This window comes from Thalia democratica, chromosome 9, assembly GCF_965202585.1.
Source record: "Thalia democratica chromosome 9, ktThaDemo2.hap1.1, whole genome shotgun sequence".
NCBI lineage: Eukaryota > Metazoa > Chordata > Thaliacea > Salpida > Salpidae > Thalia > Thalia democratica.
The window spans coordinates 2,196,760-2,220,045 of record NC_139173.1 but is presented as its reverse complement, the minus strand read 5'-3'; the positions used below and the strand labels follow the sequence as shown (position 1 = coordinate 2,220,045).

General features: G+C 23.2%; 1 protein-coding gene across 2 annotated transcripts in view; it reads right to left on the bottom strand.

The window, feature by feature from the left end:
* LOC145844554 (neurobeachin-like protein 1) overlaps positions 1–23,286 on the bottom strand; it is a 53,909-nt gene extending 30,623 nt beyond the window's left edge. The window contains exons 1-19 of one of the 2 annotated variants that reach the window (XM_082951952.1): positions 23,194–23,286; positions 21,744–21,812; positions 21,437–21,493; positions 20,952–21,052; positions 20,445–20,532; positions 20,146–20,282; positions 19,885–19,949; positions 19,408–19,546; positions 18,927–19,047; positions 17,657–17,747; positions 17,042–17,152; positions 16,376–16,452; positions 15,897–16,001; positions 13,402–13,497; positions 12,942–13,047; positions 12,639–12,790; positions 11,464–11,568; positions 10,293–10,423; positions 4,565–4,697 (exon numbers count right to left, since the gene is read on the bottom strand). In XM_082951952.1, the coding sequence (XP_082808078.1) occupies positions 4,565–4,697; positions 10,293–10,423; positions 11,464–11,568; positions 12,639–12,790; positions 12,942–13,047; positions 13,402–13,497; positions 15,897–16,001; positions 16,376–16,452; positions 17,042–17,152; positions 17,657–17,747; positions 18,927–19,047; positions 19,408–19,546; positions 19,885–19,949; positions 20,146–20,282; positions 20,445–20,532; positions 20,952–21,052; positions 21,437–21,493; positions 21,744–21,812; positions 23,194–23,241 (1,932 nt within the window). In that variant the 5' untranslated portion in view covers positions 23,242–23,286. The remainder of the gene's footprint in view (positions 1–4,564; positions 4,698–10,292; positions 10,424–11,463; positions 11,569–12,638; positions 12,791–12,941; positions 13,048–13,401; positions 13,498–15,896; positions 16,002–16,375; positions 16,453–17,041; positions 17,153–17,656; positions 17,748–18,926; positions 19,048–19,407; positions 19,547–19,884; positions 19,950–20,145; positions 20,283–20,444; positions 20,533–20,951; positions 21,053–21,436; positions 21,494–21,743; positions 21,813–23,193) is intronic. The other variant, XM_082951953.1, reaches the window with a different exon arrangement.

Sequence of the window (23,286 nt, the reverse complement as noted above, 5' to 3'; positions counted from 1 at the left end):
AGTACTTAGGTAAATATCACAAGAGATACTATTTAGAATGTATTAGCAAGGTTGGCTTTTTATAATAATACTTGGTTTAAATAATGAGACCTCAGATCCTCTATCACTAAAGATAGATATTTATGTACAATAAAATGACATAAAAAAGCGTATTCACTTTCCATGAAATACTTAGATTTTTATTTAATTTTGTTTAAAAAAATTTTCTCTTATCAGTATTAATTCGTTACGTCACTTAATCAGTTTGAAGCAAATAAAGATATTTAGTTGAAAATGGAGTCTATGATGGTAAAATTAAAGTTAATTGCTAAAAATTATAAACATCTAAACATTTATCTGATTTATAAAGCTCTTTCATTCAAGCTGCAAGTAAACTAAACTTAATATTATTTATAAGTTGTTAATAAGTTAATTACAAGTAAGACCAAAAAATAACACATATGGCAGAAATTAAACTCTCATCTTCAACAAAAATAAATAAATAGTTGCAGTGATATAATATAAGCGGTTGTTTTTCAATCATTGACAAAAAAATTTTATTCAATAAGCCAGTAACATAAAAATGTACAAAAATAACAATAAACTGAAACGCCTTCATATTGTTAAAGTTCTCGAGTTTACTAAAATACTAAAAAAAATTACAAAATAAAGAAAAATTATAAACAATCACAAAACAATTAAAACACAATGAACAAACTAATTTGATATTTAAAGCTAATTACAAAAGAAATAAATCAATAAAAATACATATTAGTAGTAGTTGAACTAAATTAAACAGAATATATCTTGTGATCTATTAAACATACAACGTTGTTTCTATAAGGTGGATTTAGTCAATGTTTCTAAAAAAAAGTTTAAATCAGTATCTTTAAAACAAGCTCTTTAACTCTATTTCCTTTTATATTCAAAGTATTTTATATCAACGAGACTAATTCAATATTGTTGTTTAAATTTTCAAACGATAACGCAAAAAATTAAATCTTAATAATCATACATGTAGATTTCAAAGTTTTTTTGTTACTTAAACACTAATTTCAACCCAATTTGAATCATTGGAGATTTTCAACTCTTAGATTTAATTCACTTATTATTATTACTTTCACAATAGTTTTATTTTTCACAGCTAATAAATTAAATACTAAGTAAAAAATATGTACCAGTGTTCAAGTATATTTTTACAAATATAAAACTATTTAGTATTCAATTTAATACTTTAATTATAACTGATTTAAAGTAAACAAAGTGCTAAATAAAATGCTTTACTGTAAATATCATTACAGTTTACAAAGTTGTGTGTGAACTAAGTCTTATACGTGGTGTATCAGAACTAAGCATCAATATTTTAATTATTCTTGAATTGAATCAAGTGCCACTTCTGAAATAACTTTTAAAATGTTGTCTAACGTACTAGTTTTAAGATACTTGAATATATATAAATGTTTGAGATGATGGAAAAGTTTTACATAACGTCACTAACTGATTTGGTTTAAAATTAGGAGTAACGAAGATATTTAACTGTTTATAAAATATTACTCGTACATTAAGATGTAACATAAAAGAAAGCTCTTTATATTATCATGTTTTATAAAATACCAGGATTTTTTGTAGAAATTCTTCTAGTTCACTCTTTGTTTCAACAGTTTGTATTAAATAAAAATTTTCGTTTATTACAGCAGTATAACTTGGAATTCTAAATAAATGATATATACACTAGATATTTTGGGAAACAAAAGGTAAAAAAGAAGTCTTATGTTTGTAAAATTTACAAGAGATTAAAAAGTTGACGTTGTAACTACACATCATGACCCGCAAAGATTTCTATTTTGAAGTTTTGCCTGCGACAATCAAACTTCCGCCCATCCTGCATTGTTTCATATGCTAATGTCAGGAAAACTAAACTTTGAATAAGATGAATCTCTTCAACTTAAATAAATATATTTAAAACAACGTTTTTCCAGCAATTTCATATAAATTCTTTTAGCTCTACAAAGACATAAATACTTTTTTAGATATATTTTTAGTTAGATAAATTATTAGTTAAAGAGGCTAATTTCATTATAATAATTTTATCTGTGATAATTAAGGCCATAGGGGGGGGGTCCACTTTGTTTTTTACAACTTGATCTTATTTTGTAGAATTTAATCTGAGCTATCAGACACTTTTAACCGCTTAAAAAAACTCAAAGTAACTTTTGAGATATAAGCGATCAAAGAAAGGGCGTTCAATAGGTTCCTTATGGAAGGCGAAAACTAAAAATGCGAAAAAAAGACTATTTCACTAAAAATCTATCTCCTACTTCATTTTTTGAGTAATCTTTCTCAAATTTTTACAGAATGTGTATCATTAAACTTTAAAGAGATCTATTGTAGGATTTTTAAAAATTTTGAGTAAAAAAAAAAATTATTGTCAAAAAACTACCCTTTTTTTTAGTTTTTTGTAGATAAAATTTTTATTTTTCAAAATTTCAAAAATTCCAACATTCAGATTCTTCAAAATATTAAAAAGAACATTTCCTGAAAATTTGAAGTCTCTAGGTCAAAAAATGAAGGAGGAGATAGGTTTTTAGTGAATTTTTAAATTTCCGAGAAAATTGACCCTGAAAAATTTGCGGTCTATACGTTTGTATCGGAAACTTTTTACAAAAAATAAAATATCTCAAAAGTTAAATTATATTTTTGAATTCTATAAAAACAGGCTTGTAGTTTGTATTTAAAGCTTTCATATAAAATCCAAAGTTATTTTATGTAAAAAAAAAAGTCGGACCCCCCCCCCCCCCTATGGCCTTAATAAATGGATATTACCACCTCTAAAATAATATAAGTGATTTAAAATAAACTAGCTTCCAATGATTAGAGATTTACTGACCAATTTATATAATTTTTGTGACAAGTTTTTCACAAAAAAAATGGTTACGTCACAATATCAATTTTTTACAAAAAATGAAAAATGTTGTAAATAACTTAAAATAACTTTGAACCAACTTTTTCTGGTTTACTGTATTTTTGTAGTTATACTAAATGCAACAATTCGATAAATATGAGTTTTGATCAAATAAACAAAACATGTTACTTAAAATTAAAAGTTATTTAAATTATTATTCAACTTAATATCAAAGATAAGTTTGCTTAATGTTTTAGATATATTAGGTCAAACGGGACAAAACTTGATAAGAATTTATTGAACTTAATATCCATATATTGCATTTTAATCTTGAAATTAGAGAATAAATTGGTACATTTCGTTTCAATTAGCCTTTAACGAATGATTTTAAAATCATATTTTCATTTATTTTAATATATGAACACATACTCTTTTGATTTATGATTTTCTTTTTTGACTCAAGACATATCTTATACTCAAGTTAAAAAGTACGTAAGCTAAGTTCAATAAATAAAACCATTCACAATTACTTAAAGCTTTATAAGCTGATTACTTTGGGTATAAATAAGTAAATAAAGATTAAGAACTAGGTTCTTTTATCTTATCGTTTTAAATTTATTACACCTAATAAATACTAATTAACAATAACTTTAAAGATTAAGTTTCTGTATGTTTTGTAACAAGCAGCTAATCCTAGACAGTTTATGGAACTATATATAAACATTTTAAGAGTACAAAACTAAAATAAATTGTTAAAACTTTACACATCATTACATACTATAAATAACAGTATTTTTTTTTAAAGATGTTTATTAACAAATTTTTGGTTAATAGCATATTGAAATATTGTTCATATACAGAGGCAAATTTCACTGTGTTTCTCTAAAGCTTTTCAAAATGTTATTGTTTTTCTATTTATTTTGAAATTTTATTTTGTATCATTTATGAAAAGCTTTAAAAATTTGTGTATACTTGTAGTAACAAGAATTGGAAAACTAATAGCAAATTTGCCAAAAGTTGTTTGAAAATTTTTGCAGGTTTTCTAAACTTTTTCCAGATTATTTGTCTATTTTTATTACTATAAAATTCAATTTTAAGATAAAAAACTGTCTTCAATAGGATAAAAATATCAAATAGATACTATAATGCTACTTTAATAGAGATTTATAACAAATGAAATTCTAAATGATACAATAAACTGATAAATAAATGATATTATAAGTGTTACGTATTTAATCAAAATTGCATTTTTTTAATAGTAAAAATTGTTTAAAAATCCTGTTTTATTTTTCAAAATTTATCAAATTCCTTTTTTTTTAGCCTAAATTTTCAAGTTCAAGATTTTCTAGGATTCCAGGTTTTATGGCAACCCTGTAGTAAGTAAAATCCTCTAGCTCTCAAAACAATTTTTGACTATAATGTAATGCATGTAATACAATAAAACTTTACATCTGCTATGTTAGATCAATTGCATGTTTAACCAAATTAAAAAAGAGTGCTTTATGGTGAAATAATATAAAAATAAAATATAGAAACAATTACTAACCAATTTTTTTTATTGGTATAAATAACTAAATAGAAACAATTACTAACCCATTTGTTATCTATAACAAGATTCTCATTTAATGCAACAGTACACTAAGATTTATAAGTACATAGTAATTAACTAAAAATAATTCTAACCCATTTATTATCAATCAATGGTGATTCATTCAAAGCAACAGTGTAGTATGACTTCTTTGTTGATACGGCTACCACTAGTTGGCACCCTAATGTGAAAAACGCCTCAACACCTACACCTTGATCGTTGTAAAAACTGAAAAAAAAGATTGTGATATTTCAAATTTATATAATTCAAAAAATTAATGTAAAAACAGGAGTTAAATTCAATTATAAAAACTGAAATCAGAAATCAAAACTGTTCTGCAAAAACTCTTAAAGTATGTGCTGTTTATAGGTTGTTTGTGAAGTTAGTCTAAAACAGTATATGTCAAATATTTTGCAGAACTTAAACTAAAAAAAAATCTGCTAAGTCTATTTTCTTTTTATGTACTTCTGGTAAAAACAGAGTAAAATTATAGAAACCTGTATAATTGTCTTCTCTTCAAAGTTGTATTTTTATTAGCAATATTTGGCAAATATTGTATGTTAACCCAACAATAAATAATAGTTAAAATAATTGAAACCTGTATAATTGTCTTCTTTTCAAAGTTGTATTTTTATTAGCAATATTTGGCAAATATTGTATGTTAACCCAACAATAAATAATAGTTAAAATAATAGAAACCTGTATAATTGTCTTCTTTTCAAAGTTGTATTTTTATTAGCAATATTTGGCAAATATTGTATGTTAACCCAACAATAAATAATAGTTAAAATAATTGAAACCTGTATAATTGTCTTCTTTTCAAAGTTGTATTTTTATTAGCAATATTTGGCAAATATTGTATGTTAACCCAACAATAAATAATAGTTAAAATAATAGAAACCTGTATAACTGTCTTCTTTTCAAAATTGTATTTTTATTAGCAGTATTTGGCAAATACTGTATGTTAACCCAACAATAAATAATAGTTAAAATAATAGAAACCTGTATAATTGTCTTCTTTTCAAAGTTGTATTTTTATTAGCAGTATTTGGCAAATACTGTATGTTAACCCAACAATAAATAATAGTTAAAATAATAGAAACCTGTATAATTGTCTTCTTTTCAAAGTTGTATTTTTATTAGCAGTATTTGGCAAGTATTGTATGTTAACCCAGCAATAAATAATAATTAAAATAATAGAAACCTGTATAACTGTCTTCTTTTTAAATTATATTTTTATTGGTAATATTTGGCAAATACTGTATGTTAACCCAACAATAAATAATAGTTAAAATAATAGAAACCTGTATAATTGTCTTCTTTTCAAAGTTGTATTTTTATTAGCAGTATTTGGCAAGTATTGTATGTTAACCCAGCAATAAATAATAATTAAAATAATAGAAACCTGTATAACTGTCTTCTTTTCAAAATTATATTTTTATTGGTAATATTTGGCAAATACTGTATGTTAACCCAACAATAAATAATAGTTAAAATAATAGAAACCTGTATAACTGTCTTCTTTTCAAAGTTGTATTTTTATTAGCAGTATTTGGCAAATACTGTATGTTAACCCAACAATAAATAATAGTTAAAATAATAGAAACCTGTATAACTGTCTTCTTTTCAAAGTTGTATTTTTATTAGCAGTATTTGGCAAATATTGTATGTTAACCCAACAATAAACAATAGTTAAAATAATTGAAACCTGTATAATTGTCTTCTTTTCAAAGTTGTATTTTTATTAGCAGTATTTGGCAAATACTGTATGTTAACCCAACAATAAATAATAGTTAAAATAAAAGAAACCTGTATAATTGTCTTCTTTTCAAAGTTGTATTTTTATTAGCAGTATTTGGCAAATATTGTATGTTAACCCAACAATAAATAATAGTTAAAATAATAGAAACCTGTATAATTGTCTTCTTTTCAAAGTTGTATTTTTATTAGCAGTATTTGGCAAATACTGTTTGTTAACCCAACAATAAATAATAGTTAAAATAATAGAAACCTGTATAATTGTCTTCTTTTCAAAGTTGTATTTTTATTAGCAGTATTTGGCAAATACTGTATGTTAACCCAACAATAAACAATAGTTAAAATAATTGAAACCTGTATAATTGTCTTCTTTTCAAAGTTGTATTTTTATTAGCAATATTTGGCAAATACTGTATGTTAACCCAACAATAAATAATAGTTAAAATAATTGAAACCTGTATAATTGTCTTCTTTTCAAAGTTGTATTTTTATTAGCAATATTTGGCAAATACTGTATGTTAACCCAACAATAAATAATAGTTAAAATAATTGAAACCTGTATAATTGTCTTCTTTTCAAAGTTGTATTTTTATTAGCAGTATTTGGCAAATATTGTATGTTAACCCAACAATAAATAATAGTTAAAATAATAGAAACCTGTATAATTGTCTTCTTTTCAAAGTTGTATTTTTATTAGCAGTATTTGGCAAATACTGTATGTTAACCCAACAATAAATAATAGTTAAAATGTTAGAAACCTGTATAATTGTCTTCTCTTCAAAGTTGTATTTTTATTAGCAATATTTGGCAAATACTGTATGTTAACCCAACAATAAATAATAGTTAAAATAAAAGAAACCTGTATAATTGTCTTCTTTTTAAAGTTGTATTTTTATTAGAAGTATTTGGCAAATACTGTATGTTAACCCAACAATAAATAATAGTTAAAATAATAGAAACCTGTATAATTGTCTTCTTTTCAAAGTTGTATTTTTATTAGCAATATTTGGCAAATATTGTATGTTAACCCAACAATAAATAATAGTTAAAATAATTGAAACCTGTATAATTGTCTTCTTTTCAAAGTTGTATTTTTATTAGCAGTATTTGGCAAATACTGTATGTTAACCCAACAATAAATAATAGTTAAAATAATTGAAACCTGTATAATTGTCTTCTTTTCAAAGTTGTATTTTTATTAGCAGTATTTGGCAAATACTGTATGTTAACCCAACAATAAACAATAGTTAAAATAATAGAAACCTGTATAATTGTCTTCTTTTCAAAGTTGTATTTTTATTAGCAGTATTTGGCAAATACTGTATGTTAACCCAACAATAAATAATAGTTAAAATAATAGAAACCTGTATAATTGTCTTCTTTTCAAAGTTGTATTTTTATTAGCAATATTTGGCAAATACTGTATGTTAACCCAACAATAAATAATAGTTAAAATAATAGAAACCTGTATAATTGTCTTCTTTTCAAAGTTGTATTTTTATTAGCAGTATTTGGCAAATACTGTATGTTAACCCAACAATAAATAATAGTTAAAATAATAGAAACCTGTATAATTGTCTTCTTTTCAAAGTTGTATTTTTATTAGCAATATTTGGCAAATACTGTATGTTAACCCAACAATAAATAATAGTTAAAATAATAGAAACCTGTATAATTGTCTTCTTTTCAAAGTTGTATTTTTATTAGCAATATTTGGCAAATATTGTATGTTAACCCAACAATAAATAATAGTTAAAATAAAAGAAACCTGTATAATTGTCTTCTTTTCAAAGTTGTATTTTTATTAGCAGTATTTGGAAAATATTGTATGTTAACCCAACAATAAATAATAGTTAAAATAAAAGAAACCTGTATAATTGTCTTCTTTTCAAAGTTGTATTTTTATTAGCAATATTTGGCAAATATTGTATGTTAACCCAACAATAAATAATAGTTAAAATAATTGAAACCTGTATAATTGTCTTCTTTTCAAAGTTGTATTTTTATTAGCAATATTTGGCAAATATTGTATGTTAACCCAACAATAAATAATAGTTAAAATAATTGAAACCTGTATAATTGTCTTCTTTTCAAAGTTGTATTTTTATTAGCAGTATTTGGCAAATATTGTATGTTAACCCAACAATAAATAATAGTTAAGGGCATAGGGGGGGGTAAACACCCTTTTTTGGTTTTTGATCTTATTTTATATAGTTTTTACTAAGTTACAAGATGCTTTTTACAGATTTTAAAAATTCAAAATAATTTTTGAGATATAGCCGGTCAAAGTCGGAGGCAACAATAGGTTTCTTATGGGAGGCGCAAACTAAAACAGCAAAAATAGACTGTTTCACTAAAAATCTATCTTCTCCTACGTTTTGTGAGATAACTACCTCAAACTTTCAGGAAACGTTCCTTGATATATTTAGAAAATTCTGTCGGAAGGAATTTTTAAAAAATTGAAAAATAAAAATTTTATAAAAAAAATAAACCAAAAAAACAGTTTTTTTTTAGTTTTTTTATTATAAAATTTTTATTTTTTAATTTTTTTAAATTCTGTTCCGACAGAATTTTCTAAATATTGCAAGGAACATTTCCTGAAAATTTGAGGTAGTTAGCTCAAAAAATGTAGGAGGAGATAGATTTTTAGTGATTTCTAGTTATTTGCCGTTTTAGTTTGCGCCTCCCATAAGGATCCTATTGTAGCCTCCGACTTTGACCGGCTATATCTAAAAAATTATTTTGAATTTTCAAAATCTGTAAAAAGCATCTTGTAGCTTAGTAAAAACTATATAAAATAAGATCAAAAACCAAAAAAGGGTGTTTACCCCCCCCTATGCCCTTAAAATAATAGAAACCTGTATAATTGTCTTCTTTTCAAAGTTGTATTTTTATTAGCAATATTTGGCAAATATTGTATGTTAACCCAACAATAAATAATAGTTAAAATAATTGAAACCTGTATAATTGTCTTCTTTTCAAAGTTGTATTTTTATTAGCAGTATTTGGCAAATATTGTATGTTAACCCAACAATAAATAATAGTTAAAATTATAGAAACCTGTATAATTGTCTTCTCTTCAAAGTTGTATTTTTATTAGCAATATTTGGCAAATATTGTATGTTAACCCAACAATAAATAATAGTTAAAATAATTGAAACCTGTATAATTGTCTTCTTTTCAAAGTTGTATTTTTATTAGCAATATTTGGCAAATATTGTATGTTAACCCAACAATAAATAATAGTTAAAATAATTGAAACCTGTATAATTGTCTTCTTTTCAAAGTTGTATTTTTATTAGCAGTATTTGGCAAATATTGTATGTTAACCCAACAATAAATAATAGTTAAAATAATAGAAACCTGTATAATTGTCTTCTTTTCAAAGTTGTATTTTTATTAGCAATATTTGGCAAATACTGTATGTTAACCCAACAATAAATAATAGTTAAAATAATAGAAACCTGTATAATTGTCTTCTTTTCAAAGTTGTATTTTTATTTGCAGTATTTGGCAAATACTGTATGTTAACCCAACAACAAATAATAGTTAAAATAAAAGAAACCTGTATAATTGTCTTCTTTTCAAAGTTGTATTTTTATTAGCAGTATTTGGCAAATATTGTATGTTAACCCAACAATAAACAATAGTTAAAATAATAGAAACCTGTATAATTGTCTTCTTTTCAAAGTTGTATTTTTATTAGCAATATTTGGCAAATACTGTATGTTAACCCAACAATAAATAATAGTTAAAAAAATAGAAACCTGTATAACTATCTTCTTCAAAGTTGTATTTTTATTGGTAATAATTGGCAAATACTGTATGTTAACCCAACAATAAACAATAGTTAAAATAATAGAAACCTGTATAACTATCTTCTTCAAAGTTATAATTTTATTAGCAATATTTAACAAATACTAATAATAACCCAGCAATAAATAATAGTTAAAATAATAGAAACCTGTATAATTGTTTTCTTTTCAAAGTTGTATTTTTATTAGCAATATTTAACAAATACTGAATATTAACCCAGCAATAAATAATAATTAAAATAATAGAAACCTGTATAATTGTCTTCTTTTCAAAGTTGTATTTTTATTGGCAATATTTGGCAAATACTGTATGTTAACCCAACAATGCACTGAAATACTGGAACCTCCCCACCGTTTTATACCTTCTCCTATTACTATTCCCTGCAAATAAAACTTTATTTAATTATTATTTAGTTGAAAATTTTACTGATCATCGGTTTATATAACTGCTCACTGTAAAGAAAAATATATACGTATCAGTAAAACTAATATAGAGTTGAAAATTCACTGATCTTATATTGACATTACTAATACCTGTAAAAACTATCACTGTAAGTTAATATTTAGTTGGCATTATACACATCCCATATTTTTTATTACTCTTCACTGTAATATGTTTTGTTATAATACATAGTTAAACAACAAAATGATAATGTTAATATCAAATAATGTACGGGTTCAAAAAACAAATTCAAGTTTGTAATATTTTAGACAATTGTACCAAATAATCTAATTTAAAAATACTCTAGCTAGAGCTTAAAAATTAGCTATTTATTAAAATATACCAAAACTTCAAGTTAATTGAGATAATTGTTTGTTTAGTATAATATATGTTATTTTAATTCATATTTTGTTGTTAGCTTTTTTACTTGTGTTTTAATGTATTGTTTTTTCATTTATTTTTTACAGCTGATTTACCCATTGAAAATAACAATAAATGACAGAAGGTTTGAATAGTTAGTTTGGTATATTTTTATAAACAACTTTTTTTAAACTTTAGAAAGGATATTTTTGAATGAACTACAAATCTTAATCCCACTAACTAATAACATTTTTATTTTTTTAAAGGTCAACTTTATGCTAATTTTCAATATATACGGTTACTTTTTATTTTCATGATAGATTTTTTTTACTTTATGAGTTAAACCAAATAATTATGAAATTTATTTTTGTATCTTTAAATTTTGTAGCACAAACATAAAACTGATGCAAAAACTGTTAAAAAGTATTTGGTTAAATATATATGTTTGAAAATTCTAAAAACTTTTCAATAGACGTCATCTTAAAAAAAAAACAAAGTGTTTAAAATTATGTACAATGTTTGTATTAAAATTTAGTAAAAACTAACAGAATTACTCTCCTGTAGGTCAAATAAAAACGCGGGTTTTCTTTCAATTTATTTAAATTTAATAAAAACTAACTGAATTGCTTTCTTGTAGGTCAAATAAAAAAGCAGGTTTTCTTTCTTGCCTCTCCTTGTATGCCATGCATCCCAAAGAAGATAATATTCGATTGAAGTATTTGTTCTGTTGAAATAAACAGTAATAGCAAAAAACTAAAAGTAAAGTAACATTTTGTCAGGATATTTGTTCTGTAACAAAACATGAAAAATAATTTAAAATAGACTTGATTAAAATATTTGTTCTAGCATAAATTTATTATAATAGTAAATAAATAAGAATATAATGTTCGATTGAAATGTTTGATCCATAATACAAATATATAACATAACTAAAAATAAGATGCTTTCCAGTTGAATGTTTTTTTTTGATACAAAAATTAATAAATTAATTTAAAATTAAACAATGTACAATTGAAAAATTTGTTCTGTTATAAATTTAACAGAAGTTAGTCAGAAAAAAAAAGTGAAATAATTATTAAAATAAATCAAAAAACAAGATTAATATTGGTGAAAAAAAAATTTCTGTAAAAATCAAATATATTCATAATGATAAGATGTAGATAAGATTTAAATCCGTCTTACAAAAGTAACAAATTGTAAGTGAAGTTACTTGTTAACTTTTATTTAAACTCAACATTCTATTATGTATCTAGTATACTTCTTTTAAGTTTTATATATTTAAAATATTTCATCATTTCCAAACCAAAACACAAGCATAACGGACTTTTTTACAGCTTAACGATCACATAACTACTAATAATAAGTTTATTATTAAAATATTTTTAAATATACAATATAAACTTTTTTATTATCAGGTTGAAATTAAACATTATGACTTTGTTTTTTGCAATATTTATAATATACAAAACAGTTACAAATGAAACTGTCAAAGACACAAAAACTTACAAAAACATTTTTAAAAGCAAACTTTATATTTTGTAAAAATCTATACCCTTAAAAACAAATCAATGTAATAATAATCTACCAAGACGTTGGTGATCTTAGGAATGAGTACATAAAAACTTTGACCAAAGGTATCTTTAAAATCAAAGCTTTGTTATATTTAGAATATATCTAATTAAATAAACTTTTATTTTTTTCTAACTAACAGGATTATCAAAGTTTACTGATCATTTTATTTAAAAAAAAACAAACAAGACAACTAAAATATAAAACATTTATATTCAAACTAACAAGGTGTTGGTGATCTTGTGAATCTTGTCTCAGAGATTCAAGCAACAGTTTTGTTTGTAGAGGTGTTATTGAAAAACTTGCCAACTTCTCAAGCATATCAATTAAATTGAAAACTGTTTGCTCGTATAATGTGCTATGCTTCATCATTGTATCTGTATTAATATTTACTATTATCTATTTGATTGTTGTAGTTGAAACAAATAAAAAAGATTTAAATATAATTAAAATATAAAAAAAAAATATAAATTTTATGTCTTACAACTTACTTTATAACAATCTAAAAATTTATGTTTTGTAACTTACTTAATAACAATCTGACGATTTTATGTTGGGCAGCTTGTATCAAATTTGCATTGCAAGATGTAAATATGTGTCTGATGACTCCTGACAGCCAAATTTGTTGTTGTTCCTATTACGTCATAATGTCATTTACATAAGTGGATATTTAATAAAAACTTATCGATTAGTCTCTTAAATTTTAACGTAGATCTTGCTATATGAAAAAAAAAATATTTTAGCCTATTGTACATTTTATTTATGCCAACCCATTACAGTTTGCTACATTGCTTCTGAATAAAACCATCATTTTTTTGTATTTAAAAGCTTCTTTTTAATTCATACATTTTATAACAAAAATTAAAAAATAGTACTTAAAAAATTTGGGGTAATTTTTAAATTAATTTCTAAATTATTTTTTGTTTTATTTTTTTTTTACTAACCAAATACAATTATTTTTTGAGTTTAAATCTAATACACTAAGTACCTGTTTAATGTCTGGTAGCCATTTAAGCAACATTTTAGCAATTGAAATATTTTTGATGATGTGAACTTCATTCAATCCTTTTTCCGTCTCAAATATCTGTTTTTTTTTTCATTAAGTTGTTTTTAGTAACTGAAATTAATTTAAAATACTTCATATCCTTTTTTAATCCTACTTTTAAAAATTAGTTCTTAAAAACATCTATTTAGTTTTTGATTTCAATTTGAAGCTTAAATATTGACTTTCTTTTTTCTGTAACTTTTTCTCTTTAATACATGAGAATGTGTTAAATATATATTAGTCAATTGAGTGAGTGATGATACACCAAATATGTTTTAAATCTAAAATGTTTACCCTACTATTTTGCAACACGTTTGCATAGTTGATAGTTATAATACTTAATTGGAAAATAAGTTTTTAATAAAGATTATAAAACATTTATTATATGGTATAATGTTTTACAACAATTTAAAGTTGTGTTATAATGATAGTTAAGTTGTTTATTTAAATTAATAACATTAACCTATAAAACTATAAGGTTAGAACTATTTTGTGATCAGATTTTTTAAGAATTATTAAAAATTACAAGAATTTTATTTTACAACTTATTTAATTACACTAAAGCCTATCTACTTTTATGAATTCTATAATGATTTTTTTAAACACCTAATTTGGTAAAACAAACACATGTATAGTATTCATAGTATACAGTTACTTTTAAATATTGGTGTTACTCACTATAGATAATTTAATGCTGCAATAATTTGCAAATTATTAACCTAAAGGTAACAAATTTATGAAAAACCTAAAGTAATAATTACTTATTGTGTTTTCGACAAAAAGATTGTTATAAATAAAATTTTGTTGTTACCTTAATCTTTTAATGTTCAAATTACTTAATCATTCATTTCTGTTTTTTTTTTTCAGATTGTATTATAATATAATTAGTTAAAAATACTTAGCCTTATGATTTTTTTGTTTATTATTAAACTAATGAAAAAAACTATGATTATTTTCAATATCTCTACAGTTCGATAAAAGCACTTTATGAGTATCTTTAAACTTTCATTAAAACAATTGAAAATTAGTTACAGACAAATAATTAATTGCTACAGTAAACTATTGCTTTTTAAATCATTTAAACTAATTTATAATTATTATTTCAAAAATAAAACTTAAAAAAACTGTTAAAACATGTGTTTTTAAGTTACGCACAACATAATAGAACTATTTGAAATATGTAGGAAAATAGTTCTTTTAAACAACTATAAAAAGCAATACAAACAAATCAATTTTGAATTGCTACGTTTTATTATTTTTTCATTGATGTTTTTGTTTTTGAACTCAAAAAACGTGCATCTAAATATCATGCTCGAACAAAATAAAATGTCAAAAATAATAAAACATGCAAATAACATAAATAAAGAACAACTTTAAATTACTTATTTTATTCTCATTGAAACGATAAAACATATGCAATTTAACTTAATGCACTGTTTTAATAATAAAACACTTGAACTATCTACAATCTCTATAAAAAACTAAAAACTTTTATAAATATCACACAACTATTTTTTAATTTTCAAATTATATTACATATACATAGCAATTAATTAACACTATGTAGCAAAACAAAAATAATCAATTAAAAACCAATTTATTTGGTTAATAGAAATTTTTCATTGGAAAAAACTATTATATTTTTGTTTAATTTCACTAATTTTTATTTTTCAATGAGTTTTGTTTTATAAAGTCAAACTTAAAGTAAAAATAAATAATTTTAATTCATATATTTAGCTTTAAAACTACATAATCTATGGAAGAGCTTATTTAAATAAAGTTTGTTCGATTTTAAGAACTACTACTACTTTGCTGTACTATTTAAAATCGTTTTTATTACTATTTTACTTATTATTTTATTCCTTAGGACATGTAAACACATTTTTAATTGATTTTAAAAATCATATTACTTAGAGTTACGTACAAAACCAAGAGTATTTACTTTTTTCAAATACATTTCAAGTTTTTGCATTAAAAACTAAGCACCTTTTTTTAAAGCAAGGTTTTTGAAATATTAATAATAATCTAGCAATTAGAAATCAAATTTAGTATTGTTTGTTGCTGAAAAACTGCTTGAAATTAGTTACAAAAACAAACTTATTTTATAACACAATTATGTTTTAAATATAATTAACGACTTTTTTCCAAGCTAGCAATCAAAAACAGTATGTATACTATGATAGTAAATTAGTAAACTTTTATAGTTCAATTTTTATCGAATTCAACAAATTTCATTTTATGATTAATTATTTCAGCAGCTTTAGCGGTTTTAGTCTCACCATATTTGCATAACAAACTTTTTTTTTTCAACAAAATTAATAAAAGTTAATATTAAATATTTATAAATTTCCAACAAATTATCTTTCAACCTATCAAATTATTTTGAAAAGTTGTATCCGAAGCATAAGTAGCAAAAACCTTGTGCCTTTCAAACTCACCATATTCACGAGAGCAACTAGCAATTTTGTCGACATTTCAACTTCGCAACTTGCTTCCTTCAATTTTGTCATCATGAAATCGCTCATGTCCCGTTCGAAGTTCAGCTATAACGTCACAATACAAAAAAACAAAAAATGAACGGTGAACGAAAAAATGAACACAACAAAAATAAACAAGCATTCACAACTTAAAAAGAATATTTTAATTTGAATTTTATCTAGAAGCTTTTTTATGCTTGTGCAATTTCAACTCAATTTATTTTATTTGATGCCAGCTCAAAATAGTATAAGTTTTTATTGGAAATGATTACTTTATCTTTATTATTAAAATCACTAAAATCAGCAATTAAAATAGTATTAATTTGTATATTTTTTTTAGTTTTTAGTCTCTATAAATCACAATTGTACGACTAAATGTTATAAAATCAAAATGTAAGTGAACATAGTAACAACATGCTTGTAATTTTATTTATAATCACCTTGGCACTAGAAGATCCGCATATTAAAGATGCTATCACATTGACAAACTCCACTAAATTTTCACTTGTGTTGTCGTCTGTTATAAGAAATATTAGTATAATTAGAGTTAAATACTCACTTTAGCATATACAATAAAATCTTGTATTAGATCATATGAGAAACTAAGCTGATAGTATAATGCTTTTGTTACCATATTTGTGAAACAACGACTTAGTTTTTATTTGAATAGAAATTTTAACTTTAATTTTAAAACTCCAATTTGTGCTATAAAAATAAATAAATTAATGAAACTAATTATAGAGCGTTTATTTGTTCTATTTTAGATAAAACGTTGTGTGTTTAATTGATTTTATCAACAACAAATTAGTACAGTTTTGAGATTATTAATAGTTAAAATATCTTAATACTTAAAATATTTTTAAACAAACTCTAACAACAGCTTATAAGTACTTTTTTCAGATAATTAAAAGTTAAAATACCTTGTAATAAATAATAAATTCAAACTGGCTTTCAAAACAGCAAGTAAATGCTGTTTTGAGAAAATTGAAAGTTGAAATTGTTTTTTACAAATAATAATTTTAAACTGACTTCCAGAAAAACTAACAAGTACTGAGATAATTAAAAATTGAGAAAAATATAAAAAAAAATAATAATATTCAACCAACTTTCGCAGCAGTTTATGAGAACTGTTTTGAGGTAACTGAAACAACCAAGTTGAAATAGTGTGGTTTGCATTGAAGCTCTGTCGTGTATATCAAGTAAGGAGGATATTGAACCTATAAAAGTTAAATATTTTGAAACTTAAACACGCTGATTAGAAAAAAAAATTATAAGTAACTTTTATCTACTACTGACGAGATTAATCCTAAAGTTTGAGAACCACTTGAGTAAAGTTTAATTTTTATAACTAAACTCTGACTAAAATGTTTTACACATTAAAAAGCTAAATATATAGACTTATTGTTGTTTCGTGTTAATATAATTCTACTAGCGTTTTCATGATCTTTGATGTTAAATTACCTAATTTGTTTTCAAACTAAAAACTAAATTATTTGTAGTTAAACCAAATTTATTATTTAATATAATTCTACTAGCGTTTTCATGATCTTTGATGTTAAATTACCTAATTTGTTTTCAAACTAAAAACTAAATTATTTGTAGTTAAACCAAATTTATTATTTTTCTTAAATACTTATTTTACATTCATAACCTTGATAAAAATAAAAGATGAACTAAATGAAAACTTATTAAAATAAGTTAACTAAATACCATCAATTTACCTATCATTTGAAGTTGTATTTTTGGTGAGTTTTCCCCTTTGACCAACAATGTGAAAAATTTTGTCAGAACTGTTTTCACATCGAGTTGACACTGTATAGAATTTTAGTTACTAATTAGTTGCTTAAAATGCAATTCTGCAAAACAGATGCCTTCAAAAAACAAAAACATTTGAGAAATAAAACTATACTTTTAAAATAATAGCTGAAACTTTTTTTAAGTAAGTTTTAAAGTTTTTTAATTCTTTCAACAATATTTTGAAATTGGGCTTATTACCATAGATGCAATTTTCCAGTTTTGTGGCCAAAATATAAGTTTTCTCTAAAACAGAGCCACTATATAATTTTTAGTAGTTCTAAAACGTTTTATTACTTTTACTTCAAGACTACATGCATAACGATATATTTTTAAGAAACCACTGGTTTATAAAAACACTTAAATTTTGACAAATTAAAATTATATTAAATATATATTATATGTTTTGTTTTTAAGAAAACAAATAGAGAGATCTCAACTGCTGGAGGAGAAGTAATATATTTATTCTTTCAAAAATTTATTTTGCAAACTAAGTTTCGGTCAAAGACCTCGTCAGTGCTTAAATAAATCTTATTCAAATAGAATCTATAATATAATCTATAATAGAATTCTATTTGAATAAGATTTATTTAAGCACTGACGAGGTCTTTGACCGAAACTTAGTTTGCAAAATAAATTTTTGAAAGAATAAATATATTAAATATATATTTTATCTAACTTGATTTGGTATGGAAGTATGTAGTGCATGTACTATTTAAACAAATTTCAATATATAAAAACATCATAGTAATCAAAATTATTCAACCTGACTTGGAATAGAATTATGTAGTATATGTACTATTTTAAAAACTAATTATAATTATAATAATATTATAATAATCAAAAATATTTTACCTGACTTGGAATAGAATTATGTAGTATACGTACTATTTTAAAAACTAATTATAATTATAATAATATTATAATAACCAATGATATCTCACTTGATTTGGAACAGAAGTATGTATGTACCATTTTAACAACTAATTTCAATATATAAAAATATTATAGTAACCAATGATATCTCACTTGATTTGGAACAGAAGTATGTATGTACCATTTTAACAACTAATTTCAATATATAAAAATATCATAGTAATCAAAATATCTCACTTGATTTGGAACAGAAGTATGTATGTACCATTTTAACAACTAATTTCAATATATAAAAATATCATAGTGATCAAAATATCTCACTTGATTTGGAACAGAAATATGTAAAGTATGTACCATTTTAACAACTAATTTTAATACAAGTTTGCATCCTTCATAATCTGTCGTGTTTCCTTCTTTATTGCCTATGTACAAAGATAAATACCTGTGATAAGATTTTATAGTTTAAACATCTTAAATGCTTAAACAATAAATTGCTTTAATTAAGCATTATAAATCACAACAGTCGAAAAAGCTAAACTACTTTTTTCTATCAACAAGCCTTTTTATTTGTAACTTGTAAAAACTTCATACTTAAAAAATATCTATTTTTTTATAAAAACACAATAAAGTAAAGAAAAAATTATGTAACATATGTTTAACTCAGTTTTATGTATATTTATAAAATACAGTTTTTGTAATTATTGTAGTGGTTTACAGAGGTAAATCAGAGAGGACAATCTTACAAACTTTATAACACCAAAAAAGTAAAAAATATTTAACACACTAAAATAATATAAAATACTTGAAAAGTATTTCCAGTGTAGTTGTAGAAGCGGACAAATGTGCATTTTGTATTTTCCCACTTAAAATTCCTCCAAACATATGAAGCAAGCTGTATTGGATTGATTTGCACAATACACTGCTGTCTACTTGCAGTGTTTCTAATAGTAAATATTAATTTTTTTATTGGACTTTTGAACAAAGTAATGATTCAAACTATTATTCTACAAATACTTAAAGCATTTAATTATAGGTATGTAATATGAAGCAAAATAAGATTGAAAAAGATGTATAATGTCCATATAATTTTTACTGGTAAAAGTGTACTATAAAAGTTTACTATATTACATGTATACTACAAAAGTGTATTACAGGTTATTACATTTACAGGTATTACAGATAGTTTTTATTAGTTGTGTAGTTTGTAACAGAACTAAATTTTAGTTTATTTATTTTACTTATTATTACTTGGTATTTTTTTGAAAAATATTTTACTAACCATAGAAGAATGGAATCAGTTCTGCATTTATGAGAGGAACTTCAAGTTTTGTATTATCTGTTTCTCTGTTTATTTAAAATAAAATTTAACATTCAATTTATAACAATAAACAGTTATCAAGTTAATACTATTGTGTTTTGTTTAAATAATTGTTTTTAACTAGGAGTGTTATTAGTTCTAGTAAAAAATTTTAAAATTTTTAAATAATTTATTATGCACTCACAAAAAATAAATTTTTAAACCATTAAAGTTTAAGCTAACCTATTGTCAATAAAATTCCTCCAATAAAAGTTCGGATCATACAAATGTTGGAAAAATTTGAACGTATTGTTCAGTAGATTTTCTATGAGTGGTGTTAAGTCATTTGATATAGAGCTTCTTTTTGTTAATTCTTTTAACTGTAAAAAAAATAAATTATGAAGCAATTTATTTACAAAACAAAATAACTATTAAAATAAAATTTTGGTCAAGTTTATTTATCAAACATTTTAGAAAACTATAAGTTACTAGTATAATGAACCTTAATTGAAGTTAAAAGAACTTAAAAACAATTATTTTACCTGATTGATTAGTTTAGTTGAAAGGACGAGCAGATACCCAACTGTGTTGTTTGATAAACTGCTCAGTGTTGGTAAATTATTTTGTAATCTGCATAATATTTAAACAATAATAATTTTCAACTTTTATAAACAGGAAAGTATAGTTTAAGGTCAGTCTGATTAGCATATTTGCTGAGTCATCAAATTTTTTTAGGTATTTTTTTTAATTTTTACTTATTTATACCCTTATCCTTAACCCACCTTTCCAAAACACATTAAAAATTAAATAAAAAATGAATTGTTAATCACTAGAATTAAAAATAGCACAAAAACAATTTTTGACTCAGCAAATATGCAAACCAAACTGATATTTAAGTATAATAGCCTTATAAAAATAAGTAGTCAAATTATATTTAATTAGACTCTAATTACATAACATTGTTTTGCTTAAGTAAATTGCATCACCAATTAATTTGCAGAACATGTTTTAATCAAATAATTTATTTTGATAAGGTGTTATGAACTTACCTGACTATCAGCTGTAGTGATTTTACCAAGTTTCTTAAAAAGTTAACATCTTTTTTCACTAGATTGCATTCTTGCAGTTGCATCATTTTATTTTGTGAAACCTGATAAAATTTGTAGAATAATTTTGAATTTGTTTTACACTATAGATTTTAAAATCAATAAGAGATACCAATATCAATAAGTTTATCATTCTGAAGATTATTGGGTCTAAAAACACAATTTTGAGTGAATTGACTTAACAAAGGCATTGTGACTAATCCAGTAAACTAAATTAAATGTATAAAGCAAATGTTTTATCAGTTTTATAATATACTGTATTTAACCATAAAAAATACAGATATACCATAAAAAAAACAGATAAATAGAGTAAAATTTATTAGGACTAGTTTAATAAATTAAACTTTGATAGCAAGATTAAAATTTGAAAAGACTTTAATTTCAAAGCAGAAAAAACTGCTAAAATTTATCAATTCAATGTCACATACTTGTAAAAAGTCTCTTGGATAATGAACCAATTGTAAGTTTTGGTGAACATATTCATCCTAAAAATAAAATTGAACAATTTTATACATTTAAGCTTACTATAAACAACTTTTTTAAACTAAATTCTTCAAGTAAAACAGTGAAAGACATAATACTTTTTGATAATCTTGTAAACTAGAAAATACAAAAAACTTGAAATAAAAATATAAATATTTGCAATGCTTTAAAATAAAAATTCTATGTTACCATTATAAACATTTGAAAAATTATTTTTAGGTAAAAGTATAAAATTAATTTCAAATAAAATACTTGTTCAAAAACTTCATTATGAGCTGTGATGAATTCTTCCAAGTAGTAATTAAGACTGTTTTGATCATTCTGATAGTATAAAAAATAAAGTTAAAACTAAAAAAGAAAATTTAATATTCTGGTTATTAAATTAACAAAGAATAAATATAACAAGAAATTTTTATTATTCTGATAATATAAAATAAACTTAAAACAAAACAAAAAAAAACTGATATTTCTGGTATAAGTAGTAATAAATAAGAAGCAAAAAGTATTTTAATAACGTTTAAAGGTATATCAAAGCTTGTGTAATCTATCAAATTTTTCATAAAAAACTAAAAATATAAACAATATACAAGTTATATGGGTAAAGGTCTGTTTTACAGAAGCTATTTTTGCATGAGGTAAGGGCTAAGCTCAGGGTTAGGATATACAACTGCAAAGTGAAGCCGTGCAAAACTGATTGTGAAAATGTGTCTTTGTGCAAAAGTGACTTCCACCCCAGTTATATATGTTATCTTTAAGATAATTTTTGTACACTTTGATAAGTTTATGTTAGTAATTTTCAAAGAAAGTAATAAATTTAACTTTTTTTCTAATTAAGTAAGCTATTTCAGTAATTCAGTAGTAAACTTTTTTATAGAATTATTTAAAGTAGATTTTAAGTTTTTACTAGTGTTATCAAATTTTACCACATTTTGATATACATTTTTGTAATTTTAAGTTATTGCTAGCATTCTCAATTTTATTTGAAATATAAAATTTTTACTGGTGTTTATCAACAAGCTTCACTTACATTTCATATAATTTCTTAATAAATTTCTTTAATAGTTTTATTTTAAGTAGCCTAAAGCTTTTTAACCAGTCTCCATTTGCTTTTTTATGTGTATAAATAAAGTTTCTAACAGTTTACTATACCTTAATGTCTCAACAAATGTTCATTTTGATTTTCAGATATTTATTATAACTGAGAATCTTGTCTTTATTTATTAAGTGAACAACTTTTTTATAAATAAAAAAATTAGTTTTTTGCAATTTCTAAAACTTAATAAAAATTTTTGTAATAAGAAAATAAAAACATACTTAAGTTTTTTAATTGCTTGGAGCCACGTAAAAAAAAATCTACATTTTGGGGTCATTAATTTTACTTTTTAAAGTTTTTGGTGTGATTTTTTTACTAGACAGCTTACTACTAATTCTACTAACTTGGGGTCATTAATTTTACTTGATTGCTCAAAGTTTAAGCGTGATTAAGTTAAAAGTCTACAAAATAACCTCATTAAACTATTTCCATCAAAAGAATATTAAACTAGAGCTAAAGTTTTAAAAAAATTTCCCATAGCATTCAATTCAAACATTTTTTAAAGTATTAGCTTAACCATAGTTATAAAGTTAATTCAAGATTAGATTCAACATCTATGACTTCACCCATGTATATACAAATGTGTTTCTATATTAAAAAATTACTTACTTTTAGCTTGTATAAGTTCCATAGTTCTTCAAGGTCATTGGTGTCCATTACTTTATCATTTAATTTTATTTTTTGTTCAAAATTTATAATTAG